The following is a 21,963-nucleotide window of genomic DNA, read 5'->3' as shown; positions in this document are numbered from 1 at the left end:
TGATGGACATTTGGGTTTCCAGTTAGGGTTATTATGAACTATATTGCTACAGACATCCTTGTGCATGCCTTTTTATTTACATTTGTACAAATTTTTTTTGGAGGGGGTATATACCTAGGAGTGAAATTTCTAAGTCTCAAGTATATTTATCTTTAGCTTTAGTAGATACTCATCAAGCAATTTTTACAAATGGTTGTATGAATTTGTACACTCACCAGCAGTTTATGAGAATTCAGTTTTTCTACATCCTCACCAATACTTGTTGTTTTCTTTATCATTTTAGCCATTCTGGTAAGTGTGTAAGGGAAATACATTGTGGTTTTAAATTATACTGCCTTGATGCCTATTTAAGATGAGCATTATTCCATATAATTAATAACCACTTATATAACTTTGTCTTGGTAAGATGCTCATTTTTCTATTGGAGTTGTCTGTCTTTATTCTTAATGCTTTGTAACAATTCTTCATATATTTTGCATATGAGTCCTCTATTGGATATAGCTATTGAATTTATCTCCTTTCACTCTGATTGTCTTTTGATTCTCTCATGGTATTTCTCAAAGAACAAAAAGCCTTAATTTTAATGTAGTTAGTTTCATTTATTCTTTTTCCCCCTTTATGATTCCCACTTTTTGTTTGCTGTTTAAGAAATCTTTTCTTATCCCAAGATATTGAGATTTTCTCCTATTTTTTTCTTTTAAGAGCTTTATGGGTTTTGCTCTCCTCATTTGGATCTGTAATCTATCTCAAGTTGATTTTTGTGTATAGTGTGAGATAAAGGGCAAGATATATATTTTTCAGATAGTCCGTTTATCATATACCTATATTGAAAACATCACTTTCCCCAGATTACTGCACCATTACCTTCATCATAATTTAGTGTCCAAATATGTATGGGTCTATTTCTGGACAGTCTATTCTGTTCATTTGCGTATTTTTCTATTCATGTGCTCCTATAGAGTGAATAATTGTGTTCCTTCAAAATTCATATGTTAAAACTTAATCCTCAATGTGATGGTATTTGAAAGAGAGGCCTTTGGAAAGTGATTAAGTCATGTGAGTAGAGCCCTCATGAATGGGACTAGAACCCTTATAAAAGAGGCCCCAGAGAGCTTCCTTCCCCCTTCAGTGAAAAGAGAGCCCTATATGAACCAGGAAGTGGGAACTCACCGGATACCAAATCTTCCAGTGTCTTGATCTTGGACTTCCCAGCCTCTGGAACTGCAAGATATAAATTTCTGATGCTTATAAGCTACCCAGTCTTTAGTATTCTGTTGCAGCAGCCTGATAGGACTAAGACATGTGCTATACCACACTATCTTAATTACTATAGTTTTTAATAGGAAAATATGGGCAGTATAAGTCTTCTAGTATTTTTCCTATCAATTAGTTTTGCTTTGGCTATCGTGTGCATTTTACATTTCTATATAAATTGTAAAATTAGCTTGTTGATTTCTTCAAAAGATCCTGCTAGGATTTTGATTTGGATTATAACAAATCTATGAATCAATTAAGGGAGAGTTTCTTCCATCTTAGCAATAGTCATTGTTCCAAACCATACACATGGTATGTCCCTGCATTTATTTAAGTCACTTATTTTTGCATTCCCTATGCATAATATGTGCCTGGAACTCAGCTGACCCTCAAAAACATAAACTATCATGCACACTCTCCTTCCACTCTTATGTCCTCAATCAACTATGATCTCCCATATTTTCTCCTTTTATACCATGTGATTCTCAACTAAAAATATTTAGTTTACTCCTCAGAGATTATCTTTCATTCAGATCCAAAATTCTCTGAAGTATCAACTGGGCTGTATAATCTGTGCTCTCTAAGAAAGCAAGGCAAAGACTTTTCTCAAGTTAGTACCTTTATTATTTTACCTATGTTAGTAGGAGACAGTACCTCCTATCACAGTAATATATATGGAATATGAGGCCCTTCCACGCAAGGATGACACAACTAGCTAATAATAAATAGAAAATGATAGTGGCAGATCTATCTTGACTGTATAAACATACTTCCAAATAGAATAAATCACAGATACATGTTTTACTTAACAAATATTAGATTTGGTACCAATATATGAATTTATTTATGTAGGAAGCTTCAAGTGAAGTTATCATATATTCTAATGCCATCTAATACTCACATATAATTTTTCAAAATTTGTGCCCCAGTAATGTGCAGAGCCTAGATCTCTTTAACCAGACTTTCCAATGATGACAGCTCAAACTTTACTTCCATGGGCCTCTGCTGGCTTTGCAGTGTGTGTATGTGCATGCATGTTGGTGGGCAAGTGTACTGGCACATCTCAATCACTTAATCAATAAACAGCTCTATTCTTTTTAAAACTGTAGTTTCCAACTCCTGACAACTGCAGCACTAAAGGAACAGCCACATAACTTCTCATACTCTGCTTTGACTAGAATAACTAATTACAGTTTAGTACTGTAGGGACAAAGTTATTAGCTAATACGCAGCTCTAGACACTGCAATTCAATTACTGGCCTACAACCTTTAGAAGCACAAACCTTGGTAATCAGCAGCAAGCTTTCATCTTATCTCAGCACAGCATGTAAACAGTTGCCTCCGGAAGAAGCAGAATCAAAACACAGATAAGAGCAGCACATGTATGTATTCTAGATCTATAATTGTTACTGAGGGTCATAGAAGCCTCAGCAGGGCAGGGTTCTATGCAAAGAATTTTGACACTGAAAATGAGTCAAGTGTGCTATTTTCTAGCAAGAAGTTATGTTAGGAATAATTTAAAGAGTGTAAAGTAGATTGTCTGTCTTATTTCATAAATTTGAAGATAGAGCTGAAAAGAACTAAGCCTAGCACTGTAATAACTATTTAAATAAAGAAACTAAAGTCCAAAAAGCTTATGGGACTTGCATACAAGGTCACATAGCTAATTAGATCCTGGCTAGGACTAGAACTCCAATCTCCAAATGACCCATCATTGCTGTTTCCATTGCACCCTCTAAACATCAAGTCTCCTGCAAAGGACATTTTCAAGTTGGAAAGAGGCACTTATCACCAATTCTGTTCCTAGTAGCCTTTTACTAAGTTAAGCATAAAATAGTGTATAATATGGTACACTGCTTTTCAGTCTGCGAAAGGCAGGGATAGATGGTCTCCTTTGCATTATCTATATGTATTGAACAAATTATTCAAATGGAATAGTGTAGAGATGTTCCAAAGAGGCAGGGTGAAATCACTTGCATATCTAATTTAGCTTTTATGGAAAGTTCAAAAATCCAAGTGGTGAATGAAAGAGGAGAGATTTCTACACAAGAACTTGTTTATTTTGCAATCAACAATTCAGCTGGGTGAATTCAATTCAGCTGGGTGAATACATGCTATATTTATGCCACTCATTAGATTCAACATAAGCAGTTGATGTCTGTTTGACATGGAATAGCTAAATCATCCTGATAAAATAGAGAATTGTTTACTTTAAATAGACATTTAAGTACACCTGATGTTTAGAAGGGCTGAGTGGCTTGGTCAAGTTTATACAGGTAGTCATTGTCAGAGATAGTATCCAAACCCTTGCCTCCTGACTCTCAGAGACATTTTTTTAAAAAAATTTTGCCCCAGAATTTTAATCTAGAAATAAGAGATACCCATGGTGGAAATGGAGAGTGGACTTAGGAACCAGAAAATGTGAATACTGAATCCCACTTTGAATGACTGGCTGTCCATCCAAATGCCTGTTCACTTGACTCCTCTGAGTTTCAGCTATCAAATTCCACAAAATAAAGAAATACCCAAGAATTATTTTATTTTATGTAAATTTGATTCTGAGTGTAAAAGATTGAAACAGTATTATATCATCTAGACTAGATATACATTTCTAAATCTTTCTAGAGGTTAATACTCCGATAGAGATAATTATTTACCTACTCAATCTGTATTTCCCAACAGCAAAGAATTTGTGTGTGTGATATTAACTAAAAGCTGCATCATTCTTTTAGCATCAAATGCAAAAATTAACACACATTTAAATAAATGTACTAGAGTTGGTTTTCCAGACAAAAGCCGTGGACATTTTCTGTCATTAAGAAAATCGTTCTTAAGGTATTGTACCTGCCTTACCTCAGTAATTGTTCTCCCTGAGGCACAGCAATTATCTTACAAGGCAAAAGCTAAAGCCACATATTAGGCGTGTTCCTGGGGACAAAGGAGTAGTATCAAATGACATCAAGTAGGGTAATATAGCTGAAAGTGCACTGTAAACTACAAAACAAAATTAAACATAGCATTAGGAATGTCAGCATGGAATAGTGACAGGAGCACTGGAGTCAGCATCAGGAAATAGATTTCAGTCCCAGCTTGGCCATTTACTAGCTAAATGAGTTTAAGCAAGTCACATAACTTCTCTGACCTTCATCTGTTAAATAGGGATAATAATAATTGCCCTTCCTGATTTGTGGAGTTGCAGTGGGAGAGGGGATGAGGTAACATATGCTAAAGTGTGTTATAAAATGTATCATATTTGACAAATGTTAAACAATGTTATTTTCTACTTGTGTCCTGAAGAGTCCCACTACCTATTCACATGTCTACATCTCCTGTGTATTAAACTTTCAGCCTAGAGTCATGACTTTGGTGTATGCCATTATTAAAGCGATTTAACCTCCTTTATCATTTAATTTCCTTCTCCCCAGTCCTTTGAGCCTTTAAATCCTTTGCATCTCCCTTAAATTTAGATCAGGCATTCTTAAATCAGACTAGTCTAGTTGAGTCCAATAGAACCGGTTGGAAACCACGCTTTGTCTCTCATTAGCTGTGTAGACTTGGGGAAGATTTTTAAATCTCTCTAAGCCTCAGTTTTTTGTTTTTTTAAAATTAATTAATTAATTAATTAATTAATTAATTAATTAATTAATTATTTTTAGCTGTGTTGGGTCTTCGTTTCTGTGCAAGGGCTTTCTCTAGTTGCGGCAAGCGGGGGCCACTCTTCATTGCGGTGCTCGGGCCTCTCACTGTCGTGGCTTCTCTTGTTGCGGAGCACAGGCTCCAGACGCACAGGCTCAGTAGTTGTGGCTCACGGGCCTAGTTGCTCCACGGCATGTGGGATCTTCCCAGACCAGGGCTCGATCCCGTGTCCCCTGCATTGGCAGGCAGGCAGATTCTCAACCACTGCGCCACCAGGGAAGCCCTAAGCCTCAGTTTTTTAATCTATGAAATGGATTACTGTGAAATTTAAATGAGCAAATAATCCATGGGAAATACTTAGTAAAATTCCCCTAATCCAATATTTTTATTGCAGTAATTCCAAGGTGAAAACATGTGGAAGCAATAGCTACTATGAATAGAATAATTATGTTCTCAAAAGCAGTGTGGTCTAGTGGTTCATGTATGGGTCTCAGGTAATACTAGGGGCTTTATTCTTACATTCATAGCAAAACATAATGGACATGGTTTTTCTTCATCAGTTTTGTTCCTTTAAACTTGAGTGTGCTAAAAATTCTATACTAAGAACTTTGAAATAAAATAACTTTATTCTTCTGAATCTTCTTCTGAATTTTCAAATGCTAACAAATAGTCACAGTTGAAAATTATAGTTACTTAGAAGCATTCTTTTTTTTTTCTTAATAGTACATATTATGTTGTGTTCAGATTCTGGGGCAATAAATTTTCTTTTATTCTTGTTTAGCAATGCCTTTACAATTATTTTCTTTTTTAATGACAGGTTCCCCCAAATTAGTTAGTTTTGTTTTTGTTTTTACCAATATATCAAGTGTGTAAATGACAATTTTCAACTCAGTATACTTAAGACAATGTGTTGTTGAATTCAAATTTGAATCTCCAATATGTCTGTCGCCAGTAAAACTATGTGAATGTTTGTTTAATTATTACCCCTGCATTGTTCATGACTTATGTAATTATTTTTCTTCTGGGTCAATGATCAATATTTTCATTTGTCTTGGTGAATAGTTATGGAAATAGTCTTAATTTCATGTCTATTTATTGATAAATTTATATTTTTGTGTGTGAGAGGAAGTTTGTGAGTTGAAAGTAATTTTTGGAAAGTTTATGGTTCTCTTTTTAGATATTATTTGAATTTTTAATTGTTGGAAAAAACATAACATAAAACTTTCCAACTTAAACTGTACAGTACAGCGTGTTAAATATATTCTCATGTTTGCACCTTGGGGAAGAATGCAATGCTCCTGGGCATCAGCATAAATTGATATCAATAGTGAGACTTTGCCACCATTAATTCTAAAATATGTGGCATTGACTTAGCAGGAGTAGAAATAAGTGAGGAAATTGATATTTGAGACTTGAAAAGATGTAGACAAATATCTTCCAGTGACAAAACATTTGGTAAGGTGGCTACCTCTGATTGCCTTCCAATGCTCTATTTCTTTTGGAACAGTTGGAAAGCACAGTGTTAGTAGTGAGTTGGGGTTCTGACTGGTTACATTTAGCAAGGCATGAGAAGAAAGAGGTGGTCACCGGCAAGAACTGGCTGTTTGTAAGCAGATATGGAAAGGAATTTAGAAAAGGAAAAATCAGAAATAAGATTGAAAAGTCATTGTACAAAATAGTCTATTAAGACGGTTTTGTGGCAAAAATCAGATAATGGATATGACCTCCCATCAAGCCCAATGCCTTCAAAGTAGTTTCCATCATGGAGAAAGAGACAGAGGCAGAGAGTAACAGAGAGACATGGTGCCAACAAAGAAAAGGATTAAACCAGGCTTGAGAATTATATCTAGGAAAGAACTTTTCGTGAGGTTGCAGGAGCACAGAATTGACTATAAACAGATCAGAAACTTACTAAATTTTTTTAGATAATTATATTGCCAAAGAAACCATAAGCTTGGTCTTAAAAAGTCATTTTGCTATGTGAGCTCAAAACCAAACCTTAGGCCCCAAAATTTTGCACAGGCAGGAAGAAGCTGAGGAAGACAAATTCCTGGACAAATTCTCCAATCCCCAAATTAGGTTTGAACTATAGAGGGAAAAGGACAAAAAAGAACATCCAAAGAGATAGAATCAGGAGCCACAGAGAACAATGGATGAGAGAGCTTATCCCAGGTAGCAGACTGAGAGACCAACAAAGGAATTTACCCTACTGCCAGGGCAGAGGGGCCTCACAATGCCTGCCTGGCATATTTCATCATTGCTGTGGACCAGCAACTGCTGAGCCTCTCAGCCATTATTCCCTACCCCTTTTTATGGGAGTGTTTAATCAGTTATCCTGTTCCTGCTCCATTTTTATACATTGTGCACATGTTGATATACGCATGTGTGTATATATGCATGCATATGTGTGTGTGTGTGTGTGTGTGTGTCTAGGGGGGCAGATAACTTGTCTTTATAGTTTATAGGGCACCATATCAGGTTTCACCATCTCAGAAAATGGTACTGTTATTTATACTTTTGCTTAGCCTAAACAGAGACTTAAAAAAAAAAATTCTCTTCTCTCAGATTGTTTATCCAGCCCATTAGTCTTACTGGCAAAATAAATCCAGAATTTGACCACTTGTCACTACCTCCATTTCTACCTCTCTGGTCTAAGTCACCATGATGTCCCCCCAGAATTACTCAAAAAGCCTCCTGATTGGTACCCTCCTCCTATCATTCTGGCCGTACAATTTGTTTTCCCCACAGCAGCCTGAGCTATCCTTTTAGAGTGGAAGTGAGACAGTGTGAATCCTCTGCTCCAAAGTCCGCATGGCTTCTCCTCACATTTAAAAACCAAAGTCCCTGGCCTCCTCGCCAGTCATTCTCCCCGTGTACGAAGTGCCACCCACTCTGCCCTCCTTACCATTCCTCAAACATGCAGAGCGTCCTCTCAGCTTGGGTTCCCCCTCTCCCCATGGCCATCTGCATGGCCCACTTCTTCATTCCATGACTACCTTTGCTCCAGTAACACTTCCTCATAAAGACCCAACCACTTTGCCACTCTTTATTTTTCTTTGTACACCACATCATCACCTGACACTTTATGGAATATTTAAGGGGTTTTGTTTTGTTTACTGATGTATACCTAACTCAAAAACAGGGCCTGAAACATGGTAGGTGTTTCACAAATACTCACAATATGAATGAATATCTTGTTTGCTGCTGTATCTCACCATTAATGTGTCACAAAATAAATGCCGTTAGAGTGTAGAATAGGATGGACCCAATTCTATCTGGGGCGGTAAAGTGAAAGCCTCCCAGCAGGGCTAGCTTCATGGACGCCCAACCCGTGCAGTCATGCAGGCCTTGCATTTAGAAGAGCCCTGCTCTTGGTTGAACACTCTGCTGCTGCTATCTTGAAATTCTTAATAATTTTGAACAAAGAGACCTGCTTTTTTTGTAGTGATATAATTCACACACCATACAATTCACCATTTCAAAGTGTAAAATTCAGTGTTTTTTAGTATATTCACAAAGTTGTGCGACCATCATCACTATCTAATTCCAGAACATTTTCATTACCCCAAAAAGAAACCCCACACCTGCTGGTAGTCATTCCCCATTTCCCACATCCTCATGCCCCTGGAAAACATTAATATACTTTCTGACTAAATTTGCCCATTCTATACATTTCATATAAGTGAAATCATACAATACATAACGTTTTGTGTTAGGCTTCTTTCGCTTAGGGTCATATTTTCAAGGTGTAGGATGTATCAGTACTTCGTTTCCTTTTATGGCTGGGTAATATTCCATTGTAAAGTTATACCACATTTTGTTTGCTGATTCATCCATTAATAGATATTTGGGTTGTTTCTACTTTTGGTCTATCATGAATAATACTACTATGAACATTCATGTACAAGTTTTTGCATGACTGTATGTTTTTAATTTTCTTGGATGTATACCTAGGAGTGGAATTGCTGGGTTGTATGAGTACTCTATGTTTAACTTTTTGGGAAACTGCCAAGCTGTTTTCCACAGAGGCTGTAGCATTTAATATTCCCACTGGGAATGAATGAGGGTTCCAATTTCTCTACATCCTCCCAACACTGGGTATTTTCTGTTATTAATAGTACTTGTTATCTTTTAATTATAGCCATCCTAGAGAATGTGAAATGTATATCATTGTGGTTTTGACTTGCATTTCCCTAATGACTAATTATGCTGAACATCTTTTCATGTGCCTATCGGTCATTTGTATACTATCTTTGGGGAAATGTCTATTCAAATTCTTTGACCATTTTTATATATTTTTTAAATAGAAGTATAGTGGACTCACGATGTTGTGTTAATTTCCGGTGAACAGCAAAGTGATTCAGTCATACATACATACATATATATATACACACACACACATATATATATATATATATATATATATATATATATATATATATATATATATTCTTTTTCAGATTGTTTTCCCTTATAGGTTATTACAAAATATTGAGTATAGTTCCCTGTGCTATACAGTAGGTCCTTGTTGGTTATCTATTTTATATATAGTAGTGTGTATGTGTTAATCTCACACCTAATTTATCCCTCCCCCTCTATCGTTTCCCCTTTGGTAACCATAAGTTTGTTTTCTATATCTATGAGTCTATTTCTGTTTTGTATATAAGTTTATTTGTATCATTTTCTTTTTTAGATTCCACATATAAGCAATATCATATGATATTTGTCTTTCTCTGTCTGACTTACTTCACTTAGTATGATAATCTCTAGGTCTATCTGTGTTGCTGCAAATGGTATTATTTCATTCTTTTTTATGACTAATTCTTTTTTATGACTAACATTGTATATATGTTCCACATCTTCTTTATCCATTCACCTGTCGATGGACATTTAGGTTGCTTCCATGTTCTGGCTATTGTAACTATTTTTAAATTTAAATTTTTTTGTCTTTTAATTGTTGAATCGTAATAGGTCTTTATATATTCCGTATGCTAGATCAGGTATATGATTTGCAAATATTTTCTCCCATTTTTTGAGTTTTTTACTTTTGTGATAGTGTCCTTTGAAGCAAAAAGTTTTGAATTTTTGTGAAGCCCAATTTATTTATTTAATATATTTGGTAGCTTGAGATTTAGATGTCTAAGAAAGCTTTGCCTAATTCAGGGTCACTAAAATTTGTGCCTTGGATTTCTTCTAGGAATTTTATAGTTTTAGCTCTTACATTTAGGTCTTTGATACATTTGGAGTCAAATTTTGTATATGGTATGAGGCTGTCATCCATATTCATATTTTAGTTGTAAATATGCAGTTGCTCCAGCAGCATTTGTTGAAAAGATTGATCTTTCTTCATTGAATCCCCTTGACAGCCTTGTCAAAAAGCAATTGACCATAAATGCATAGGTATATTTATTTATTTATCTGTTTATTTATTTATTTATCTTAGTTCTATTCCATTGATGTATATGCCAGCACCACACTGTCTTGATTACTATAGCTTTGTAACAAGATATTTTTCCTCATGTTTTTGATTTCTTTTCTTTTTTTAGATTCTTTTCCCATATAGGCCATTACAGAGTATTGAGTAGAGTTCCCTGTGCTATACAACAGGTTCTTATTAGTTATCTACTTTATATATAATAAATAGTATGTATATGTCAGTCCCAATCTCCCAGTTTATCCCTGCCCCCTTATCCCCTGGTAACCATAAGCTTGTTTTCTACATCCATGACTCTACTTCTATTTTGTAAATAAGTTCATTTGTACCCTTGTTTTTAGATAATACATATAAGCAATATCATATGATATTTGTCTTTCTGTGTCTGGCTTACTTCACTCACTATGACAATCTCTAGGTCCGTCCATGTTGCTGCAAATGGTATTATTTTGTTCTTTTTTATGGCTGAGTAATATTCCATTGTATATATGTGCCACATCTTCTTTATCCATTCTTCTGTTGATGGACATTTAGGATGCTTCCATGTCCTGGCTATTATAAATAGTGCTGCAATGAACATTGGGGTGCATGTATCTTTTTGAATTATGGTTTCCTCCAGGTATATGCCCAGGAGTTGGATTGCTGGGTCACATGGTAGTTCTATTTTTAGTTTTTTAAGGAACCTCCATACTGTTCTCCATAGTGGCTGTACCAATTTACATTCCCACCAACAGTGTAGGAGGGTTCCCTTTTCTCCACACCCTCTTCAGCATTTATAGTTTGTAGATGTTTTGATGATGGCCATTCTGACTGGTGTGTGGTGATACCTCATTGTAGTTTTGATTTGCATTTCTCTAATTAGTTGTAATAAGTTTTTAAACTGGGAATATGAATCCTCCAATTACATTTGTATATTTTGATTTTTTTAAGCTATTCTGAGTCCCTCGCATTTCCACCTGAATTTTAGGATCAGCTTGTCAATTTCTGAAAAATAAGCAGTAATAATTTTGATAGGAATTGAATTAAATCTACAGATCAATTTGGGGAATACTGTCATGTTAACAATATTAAGTCTTTCAACCCATAAACATGAGATGTCTTTCTATTTATTTAGGTCTTCTTTAATTTATTTCAACAATGTTTTTGTGTATAAGTCCTGCACTTATTTTGTTAAAATTTTTCCTAAGTATTCTATTCTCTTTGATGCTATTTTCAATGACATTATTTTATTAGCTTTATTTTCAGATGGTTCATTACTAGTGTATAGAAATACAACTAACTTTGATGTTGATTTTGTATCCTGTATTCTTGCTGAACTCCTTTATTAGCTCTAATAGTTTTGTGTGTGTGTGTGTGCACGTGCGTGTGGATTTTCTGTGTACCTAATCATGTCATCTCCAAATCAAGATAGTTTTAATTCTTTTTCATTCTGGATGTCTTTTATTTCATTTTCTTGACAATTTCCCTGGCTAGAACCTTTAGCACAATGATGAATAGGGGTGGCAAGATGGCACATGCTTGTTTCTTTCCTGAACTCAGGGGAGAGCTTTCAGTATTTTACCATTAAGCATGATGTTAGAGGACCTGAATTTTTATGTTTATTTGGCCCTACATATTATGTAGCTGGTTCTGCCTCATAAAGAAGAGCACAGTTGGGCTGAGGATTAAAGGATAAGTAGGAGCTCCCCAGCAGGTTAGGAGGAGGAGAGAGAACATATGTGCAGTATTACATTCTGGATCTCAAAGTGATTCAGTGGCTGGTGTGTTAAGTTCAAGTGAGACTGAAGAAAATAGAGATTGGAGGGGCAGGTAGACTGAACCACTGTAGGCTTGCTGACTCTATTAAAGAGCTTTAGTTTTACTCTGTGATTTTTTGCGTGGGACACTATCATATCTGATACACAATAGCAAAGAATGGAATAAAGGGAAATGAAGCTAGAAATTGAGGCAAGGAGGACAAATCATGGATTACTGCAATATTTGAGACAGTGAATCTAAACCTTGCCAGCTTTACCTTGGAACAGCTATATTCTTGGTTTTGAAGACTTTAGCTTCCTTCTTTTATTATTTTTTTAATGAAAAAAAACTTTAGTTATAAAAACATGTAATTGTATCAGTAATTCTAGAATGTCCTGCATTTGTATCTTACTCACCACCCTTATTCACATTAGGCATTTCCTAACACATTAACAAAATCAAAACATATTCTTTTTCTCACTTCCTTTTTCCGTTCTACTCACCTCCCTTCCTTCCGTTTTCTTTACATTAATCAGTTAATTAATTAATTCCTCAAAGTTTATTTACGACCGAAGAGGCTAAACTAGATCTGTAACACATTCCTTGCCCCTGAAGAGCCTATAGATCTGAGTGGCTGAAATGAAGCAAGGCAGCCGTATTTCAAACAGAGAGTGATGCATCATTGTTATCCTTCAGTCACACATGGTCACCTACCACAGCTCTGTCACTGTGGCCTTTGTTAAGAAAAGTTTATAGCCTCTGATATATACATGATAGTGTTTAATAAGTACTGCTTTGTTGTATTAGTTCAGGTTGGAATGACTGAAAGGACTAGAGTTAGAATTAGTGACTAAGTTTATAGAAGCAGTAAAAAGAACCAAAAAAACCAAACCAACTAGATCCTTAAATGTCAGATGAACTGGAGCTGCTGCCTGATTGCATATAGCTATAGATTCCTAGTCAATTCACAGATCTGGAAAGTGATGGGTCATTTCAGAGAGCGCACCTCTATCCTCCAAATTACATAACACTAAATCCATGTCATTAAATAAATGATTCTAACCCCTTTTTTTCTACTTGCCTTTATTGGATTTCAAAGTTCAGTACACATTCAAATTATTAATTTTGATGTCCCTTTATGATCAAATGTCCTACTTTTGAAATGGAAAGCTCAGTTGGACATGTTCCCTGTTAAGTTTAAGAAGATTTTATCATTTAAATAAATTAAACCTTCTATCATGGGCTCCACAGAACATAATGAAGCAAGGAGAAGAAAAGCTTAAATGAAATAAACCCCTTTGCTGATAGAAAGAGTACAGACTATTGTGCATTCTACCAATAAATGTGTGGCTAGGATCATAGCCTGATTCGTGATTTTTCTTTTTTAATTTTGTCTTTAATTTTTGGTGTTCATTAGCAATTTGATTTTGCTATTGGGCAAAAGACACAGAATACATCAAGTGCAGGAGGTTCTAGATTATTAACACTGAGGAAAAAAAAACAAATGTTTCATTTTTTAAAAGCTAATTTGAGTATCAAACACCATGTTGATAATCATGGATATACATTTTTTTTACATGATTTAATTCATGTAAGTTGATCTCCTATGAACTTCACTCAGATCCTTTAACACTTTCTAAAATAATGTTTTGGGGGATTTTGTTTTTTAATCTTTGCCTTCTAGGGAAAAATCATCATCATTTCCATGTTATCATTAAGTAGAATTCATCTATATAGCTTACGTATTGAATTATTGAATTAACAGGAAAATTTTTACTTTCTGTATGACACATTGCCAATGTAAGAATCAACTGGATTATGAAAACTCTTATTGTTTGAAGATTCTTTCAATTGCCAAAAAGTAGCATGCAGATTTTTAAATCTAAACTAAACTATACACTGTTTTTAAAGGTTTAACTAAATAAAATTTATCAATCTTTCTATTCCTTACTAATTTGAACCATTTTATTTTACATGATTTAAAAGTTAAAGGTAAAAAGTACTTCTTTAAAAGGAAAGATTCAGCATGAGCTCAGATAATTTATTTGAGAATGTTCATACTTGTAATAGTAATGTAGAATAATTTCCATCCTATTTTTTATGATGAAATGTAGTCTCCTTAGTCATAAAAATACATCGTTATTCAAACTTGGAGTTTAGGGTCATAAACTTCAAAACTTTGATCTTCAAAACTATAAGGACTTATAGGGATGGCTTATTACATTTAAAGATTTTGAAATACAGTGAGTTTTGTTTTCTTATTTGTTATATAATGAACTTTTTATAACTTAAGACACAACAGAAAGCTATCATGCTTTACATGTAAGACATAGATCAATTGGTTGTGACACCTCAGTAGATTATTAGTCTCTAAACCCTGTAAATATAATAAAATCAACTCTGTTTTTTTGTTTCTTTGTTTTTAATTTCAGAGCTTATATTCTCTTACCTTGCATTAGGAAAGTTTTGCTTTGTCATCAACTAGAAAATAAGTTCTTAATGGACGTCATTCTATTCTTACAATTGAAGGATTCTGATTCAAGTTCTTTAAAGATTGATTTGTGGATCAAAGATTTGAACCTGATTCTACTCAGCAAGAATTTGTCAACTCTCTACTTGTTTAACAAGCACAGAGCTTCAGTTGTTTGTTCAATTCACCACTTTGAGGGACGGTTCATCATGGCAAATGCTCTATGAAGGGTTACCTGTTGGATGTTAAACTGCTGTATCACTCCCTACTTCACCCACTCACCTATCCAGGTTTTCACAGGGTCCAGAAGGTGGTGTCAAAGTTATCTTGAGGAGCTGCAGTAGAGTATAATGGTTAAGACTATTTGTAATCTGACTCCTTGGGTTTGTATCCTGGCCACTTACTAGCTGTGTGACCTAATGAAAACCATTTAAACTCTTTGTGCCTCAGTTTGCTCTTCTGTAACATGAGAATAATAGGACCTATCTCATAGAGTAGTTATGACAGTTAAATGAGATAATATGTTTGTGACCTCTTTGCTATATGCAAATTTTTATAAGTATCTTTCAATAAGCCATAATTTCTGCTCTGCAGTCAAAAGAAATAAAATAAATTTAGTCTCATTCAGTAAACTCCATTCAAACCAATAGTTTTTTTAAAGTGACCTCTGGCTTAAAAGCCTGGTTATCGTAAATAGTTTAATCAAATCCAGGTGTGAACCCTTAGGACTCTGTCTTCCATATACAAAACCTCATTCTTTCTCATTTCATTTTACATCTTCTTGGTGGCAAAATATGCCAACCCAGTTCTATCTCATTTGTCTCTTGATGCAGACTGGCAGCCTGGCCCTGTAACAGAATTTTTTTTTTTTTTTCTTTGTTCTCAGTAGTTTGGCATTAGGAGTCTTTGTTCTCCACTTAATAGTAGCAGTGCAAATGCCTTTGTTGGTTCTTGGTGGGGTGGGGCCGGCTGGTGGTAAGGGAAACTGGAGAAAGAAGGCTTTTTCTACTGATATTTTACATGGGTACATTATACCTTTAAATCACAAAGCATCCCAAACTTGGTAAGCACACAATAATTATAAGCAATTATTAGCCATTGTATTGAAAATTTAAAACATAAAGCTGTGGCCTAAGATGTCCACAGATTCTCAGTCTCCAGGAACCCCAAATCTTTCATAAACTGTGAACTTTACATGGCAGTATCAATATGTCCCATTCAGATAAATAATGCATGATTTCTTAGTGTGTGTCCTAAATATTGCATGGATGTCCTGCATTTTATCTGACACCCCTATGTGCCCTCCTCCACTGTTCATTTGAAATAGATGCTTTTTTCCCCAAACGTGAAGGGTAATCTCAGTTACCATACTGCACTAAGGCTATGTCTTTCCAAGGTTAAGTAACTACCTTTAAAAAGGCAAACAAGGTCAGAGCGGAGTGGGAAGGAGGATGTCATGTCAGTTGATAGAATCAAAGTAAATGCCTTTTCAATGACGGAGATGATATAGGAATAGAGTATCTGTGTTTCCATGTTTTGATTTGTCCAGTACCAAAGAGTGTTAATATCTTGAAGGTTTAGCATGAGCCCTGTTTACTCAGGAAGCACAAGAAACATGTCAACCCTATGAAAGACTTCTAATTAAACTCCTGGAACTTTGATGTCAGACTTAGAGATTAGTATTACATTTTAAAAAAATATCCAGTTTCATGTGCCAGTAGAGAAGGAAAAATATGCTGGTGTTAATAGACAGCTATTGAATTTAGAGAATATTTATTTTAAAATACAAATTATTGCCGCTTGATAAGCTATATTTAGTGTATCAATCTTAATTTAGAAAATGATGTGCTTTTAGATGGAGGATTGCTTCTCCTTGACTTTTGTGTTTACAGTGATCATCGCTAGTATTGGTTTCTAGTATGAGGTCAATGATTATATGTTATTCCTGGAAGCTGCTGAATCTCCAAGAGGTGATGAAAATGTTTTCAAACAGGAAGTATTTTATGAGAGTTCAAGGGAGACAACCAGCATATTTTGAGTGTCACTTATGTGCTGGAGACTATGTGCTTCACATGTATTTCTAATCTAACCAACAGCTTAAGGAGAGAGGGTGATGGAGGTAAGTAATTTTGCTAGTGTCATAAAATTGTCTGATTCTGAAAGCACATTAATATAACTTCCTTGTGAATATTCCTTATAACCCTCATCTGCAGTTATTTTGTTCTTTAGATGACTGAGCAAAAATCTCACGCTTACCAAATTCACTTCTAACTCTGATAATATAAGTGGTAATAATTTCTTACATAGTCAGCCTTTTAAATTTCTCTTGATGGAGTTGTAACTTCTTCCCAGTATTATTTTCAAAATATATTTATACTAAAATTTATGCTTACTTATTGTGAATACTCATCTAACACTACATGTACATGTATTTAATTTTATATTTGAATTTTAAAGAATATTGGGAATTTGAAGAGTCCAACCTCCTCCTCAGTGAAAGTATTACACAGACAACATTCGTATTTCTGTTTGGCTATTCAGTGGTGTGAGTTTCATGAGTTTTCAAGGCAGTTTATTCAATTAATAGGTAGTAGTTTGAAATGAAATTTGTATACTGACTTGGTATTTACCTTCCAGAAACTTCTAAGTATAAATCCTTGTTCTGCCCCTCTGGAGCCACAGAAATAAATTTAATCCCTCCTCCCACCCAACCCACGTGCTTATGCTGGTAAACTGTTTACTTTTCAGTAGTTTTATAGCCTAGAACTCTTACTATTTGGCCTCTAAACAGATGATGGCATTAAAAATGGCTTTGGATCATATCTATATGATTCAAAAGAAACCTTACAAAAAATAGTGATGTATTTGCAAGGAAAATTAAGAGATAAATATGTTTTCTTATACATAAAAGTATACACACATGTATATATATACTAATGTAAATGTTTACATTTATATATTTATATATTTTCTATGAAATGGGAACATGAACATGAAAGCAAATAGCCTCTGTTCAGTGTCTCTTGAACTATATACTCCTCTCTGATATGCAAGGAAATGAACTAAGTAAGCTAAGCAAGCTTCGTCAGTGTTTCTGTGTTGGATTTTATGTGTATTGCATCTGTTAACTGGCATTGGAATATTTTTCCCTTTAGAAATGATCTTACCCTATCTTCAAGGGTTTCCTTTATAAAACAAAGTACAACTGGTATCTTGTCACACAAGTATAAAGTCATATGTTTTTATTTTTAATTTATGTATTTATTTTCAATAAGGTAATTTTATTATTATTATTATTATTATTTTTTAACATCTTTATTGTAGTGTAATTGCTTTACAATGTTGTGTTACTTTCTGATGTATAACAAAGTGAATCAGCTATACATATACATATATCCCCATATCTCCTCCCTCTTGTGTCTGCCTCCCACCCTCCCTATCCCACCCCTCTAGGTGGTCACAAAGCACCCAGCTGATCTCCCTGTGCTACGCGGCTGCTTCCCACTAGCTATCTGTTTTACATTTGGTAGTGTATATATGTCCATGCCACTCTCTCACTTCGTCCCAGCTTACCCTTCCCCCTCCCCGTGCCCTCAGGTCCATTCTCTACATCTGCATCTTTATTCCTGTCCTGCCCTGAGGTTCTTCAGAACCTTTTTTTTTTTTTAGATTCCATATATATGTGTTAACATACAGTATTTGTTTTTCTCTTTCTGACTTACTTCACTCTGTATGACAGACTCTAGGTCCATCCACCTCATTACAAATAACTCAATTTTGTTTTTTTTATGGCTGAGTAATATTCCATTTTATATATGTACCACATCTTCTTTATCCATTCATATTTTGATGGACATTTAGGTAGCTTCCATGTCCTGGCTATTCTAAATAGTGCTGCAATGAACATTATGGTAGATGACTCTTTTTGAATTATGGTTTTCTCAGGATATATGTCCAGTAGTGGGATTGCTGGGTCGTATGGTAGTTCTATTTTTAGTTTTTTAAGGAACCTCCATACTGTTCTCCATAGTGGTTGTATCAATTTACATTCCTACCAACAGGGCAAGAGGGTTCCCTTTTCACCACACCCTCTTCAGCATTTATTGTTTGTAGATTTTTTGACGATGGCCATTCTGACTGGTGTGAGGTGATACCTCATTGTAGTTTTGACGTGCATTTCTCTAATAATTAGTGATGTTGAGCATTCTTTCATGTGTGTGTTGGCAATCTGTATATCTTCTTTGGAGAAATGTCTATTTAGGTCTTCTGCCCATTTTTGGATTGGGTTGTTTGTTTTTTTTTTTGATATTGAGCTGCATGAGCTGCTTGTATATTGTGGAGATTAATCCTTTGTCAGTTGCTTCATTTGCAAATATTTTCTCCCATTCTGAGGGTTGTCTTTTTGTCTTGTTGATGCTTTCCTTTGCTGTGCAAAAGCTTTTAAGTTTCATGAGGTTCCATTTTTGTTTGTTTGTTTGTTTTTATTTCCATTTCTCTAGGAGGGGGATCAAAAAGGATCTTGCTGTGATTTATGTCATAGAGTGCTCTTCCTATGTTTTCCTCTATGAGTTTTATAATGTCTGGCCTTACATTTAGATCTTTAATCCATTTTGAGTTTATTTTTGTGTATGGTGTTAGGGAGTATTCTAATTTCATTCTTTTACATGTAGCTGTACAGTTTTCCCAGCACCACTTATTGAAGAGACTGTCTTTTCTCCACTGTATATTCTTGCCTCCTTTATTAAAGATAAGGTGACCATATGTGCGTGGATTTATCTCTGGGCTTTCTATCCTGTTCCATTGATCTATATTTCTGTTTTTGTGCCAGTACCATACTGTCTTGATTACTGTAGCTTTGTAGTGTAGTATGAAGTCCAAGAGCCTGATTCCTCCAGCTCCATTTTTCTTTCTCAAGGCTGCTTTGGCTATTTGGGGTCTTTTGTGTTTCCATACAAATTGTGAAATTTTTTGTTCTAGTTCTGTGAAAAATGCCATTTGTAGTTTGATAGGGATTGCATTGAATCTGTAGATTGCTTTGGGTAGTATAGTCATTTTCACAATGTCGATCCTTCCAATCCAAGAACATGGTATATCTCTCCATCTGTTTGTATCATCTTTGATTTATTTCATCAGTGTCTTATAGTTTTCTGCATACAGGTCTTTTGTCTCCTTGGGTAGGTTTATTCCTAGGTATTTTATTCTTTTTGTTGCAATGGTAAATGAGAGTGTTTCCTTAATTTCTCTTTCAGATTTCTCATCATTAGTGTATAGGAATGCAAGAGATTTCTGTACATTAACTTTGTATCCTGCTACTTTACCAGATTCATTGATTGGCTCTAGTAGTTTTCTGGTAGCATCTTTAGGATTCTCTATGTATAGTATCATGTCATCTGCAAACAGTGACAGCTTTACTTCTTCTTTTCCCATTTGGATTCCTTTTATTTCTTTTTCTTCTCTGATTGCTGTGGCTAAAACTTCCAAAACTATGTTGAATAATAGTGGTGAGAGTGGGCAACCTTGTCTTGTTCCTAATCTTATTGGAAGTGGTTTCAGTTTTTCACCATTAAGAATGATGTTGACTGTGCGTTTTTCATATATGGCCTTTATTATGTAGAGGTAAGTTCCCTCTATGCCTACTGTTTTTATAATCATGTTTTGTATCTCTCTCCCCCTCCACAGATCATTTTCCGCAAAATCAGTGATGTGAAGAAAGAAGAGGAGGAGCGCCTCAGGCAAAAGAATGAGGTCACCCTCAGCATCCCCGTGGACCACCCGGTAAGAAAGCTCTTCCAGAAATTCAAGCAGCAGAAGGAGCTGCGGAATCAGGGGTCAACGCAGAGTGACCCTGAGCGGAACCAGCTGCAGGTAGAAAGCCGCTCCTTACAGAACGGAGCCTCCATCACTGGCACCAGTGTGGTCACCGTGTCACAGATTACGCCCATTCAGACATCTCTGGCCTATGTGAAAACCAGCGAGTCCCTCAAACAAAACAACCGTGATGCCATGGAACTCAAGCCCAGTGGCGGTGCTGACCCCAAATGTCTCAAAGTCAACAGCCCCATAAGAATGAAGAATGGAAATGGAAAAGGGTGGCTGCGACTCAAGAATAATATGGGAGCCCATGAGGAGAAGAAGGAAGACTGGAATAATGTCACTAAAGCTGAGTCGATGGGGCTACTGTCCGAGGACCCCAAGGGCAGTGATTCAGAGAACAGCGTCACCAAAAATCCATTAAGAAAAACAGATTCTTGTGACAGTGGGATTACAAAAAGTGACCTTCGTTTGGATAAGGCTGGGGAGGCGCGAAGTCCGCTAGAGCATAGCCCCATCCAGGCTGATGCCAAGCACCCCTTTTATCCCATCCCTGAGCAGGCCTTACAGACCACACTGCAGGAAGTCAAACATGAACTCAAAGAGGACATTCAGCTGCTAAGCTGCAGAATGACTGCCCTGGAGAAGCAGGTGGCAGAAATTTTAAAAATACTTTCAGAAAAAAGTGTGCCCCCGACCTCTTCTCCCAAATCCCAAATTCCGCTCCAAGTACCTCCCCAAATACCGTGTCAGGATATTTTTAGTGTTTCAAGGCCTGAGACACCTGAATCTGACAAAGATGAAATCCACTTTTAATATATATATATATATATACACATATATATTTGTTAATATGTTAAAAACAGTATATACATCTATATACATATGTGTGTATATACAGTATATACATATATATATATTTTCACTTGCTTTCAATATGATGAACACAATATGGATTTTGATATGTAAATATTGCATGTCCAGCTGGATTCTGGCCTGCCAAAGAAGATAATTATTAAAAGCATAGATATCGCTTGTATATTATGCAGTTGACTGCATGTACACTTTACATTTATTTATAATCTCTATAATTTTAAAAGGTATGATTTTTGTTAACCAAGGCAATGTAATAGTTAAAGAATCAGGGTCCAACCTGCCAATGTTGCCATGACAAATTTGATCTCAGGCCGACTATATTGAGCTGTCATTTCCTCACTCTTCTGTTAAGTTAAAATTATAAATTAATACCAAGGAAGCATTCAACACTTTAAAATGTTAGTGCCATTTTGTGATCCCTTTCCATAGGATATTTTTCTGTAACTTAGTGTTAGGTTATTTTCCCCAATAGACAGTGTTTGCTCCATTTAAATGACTGTTTTGTTGCCTCAGTCAGATAGCAGTGTGGGATGCTGAGAACTTATTGCTATGGGGTTTGTGCATGAATTGCATTTTTGCTCAACTATACCTCTCCTTTTTTAACATTATACTTAGATAGTAATCATAAACTCTTATGTAAGGATATCCCTACTCCCTCTGTCTTGAATAACAGCCACCATCTTATAAGCTGATTTTATCAACCCCATAAATATGAAGCTATTAATATAGTGTATATTATAGAAAT

The 21,963-nt window shown here is 35.4% G+C and overlaps 1 protein-coding gene across 1 annotated transcript in view; it reads left to right on the top strand.

The window, feature by feature from the left end:
• The window catches only part of KCNH5 (potassium voltage-gated channel subfamily H member 5), a 338,162-nt gene extending 317,004 nt beyond the window's left edge, over positions 1 to 21,158 (top strand). Inside the window, exon 11 of the mRNA XM_036843658.1 lies at positions 20,211 to 21,158. Within this exon, the coding sequence (XP_036699553.1) occupies positions 20,211 to 21,158 (948 nt within the window). The remainder of the gene's footprint in view (positions 1 to 20,210) is intronic.
• The last annotated feature ends 805 nt before the right edge of the window (positions 21,159 to 21,963 follow it).

The sequence above is a fragment of the Balaenoptera musculus genome, chromosome 2, assembly GCF_009873245.2.
Source record: "Balaenoptera musculus isolate JJ_BM4_2016_0621 chromosome 2, mBalMus1.pri.v3, whole genome shotgun sequence".
Lineage (NCBI taxonomy): Eukaryota > Metazoa > Chordata > Mammalia > Artiodactyla > Balaenopteridae > Balaenoptera > Balaenoptera musculus.
This window is presented reverse-complemented; position numbering and strand designations above follow the sequence as displayed.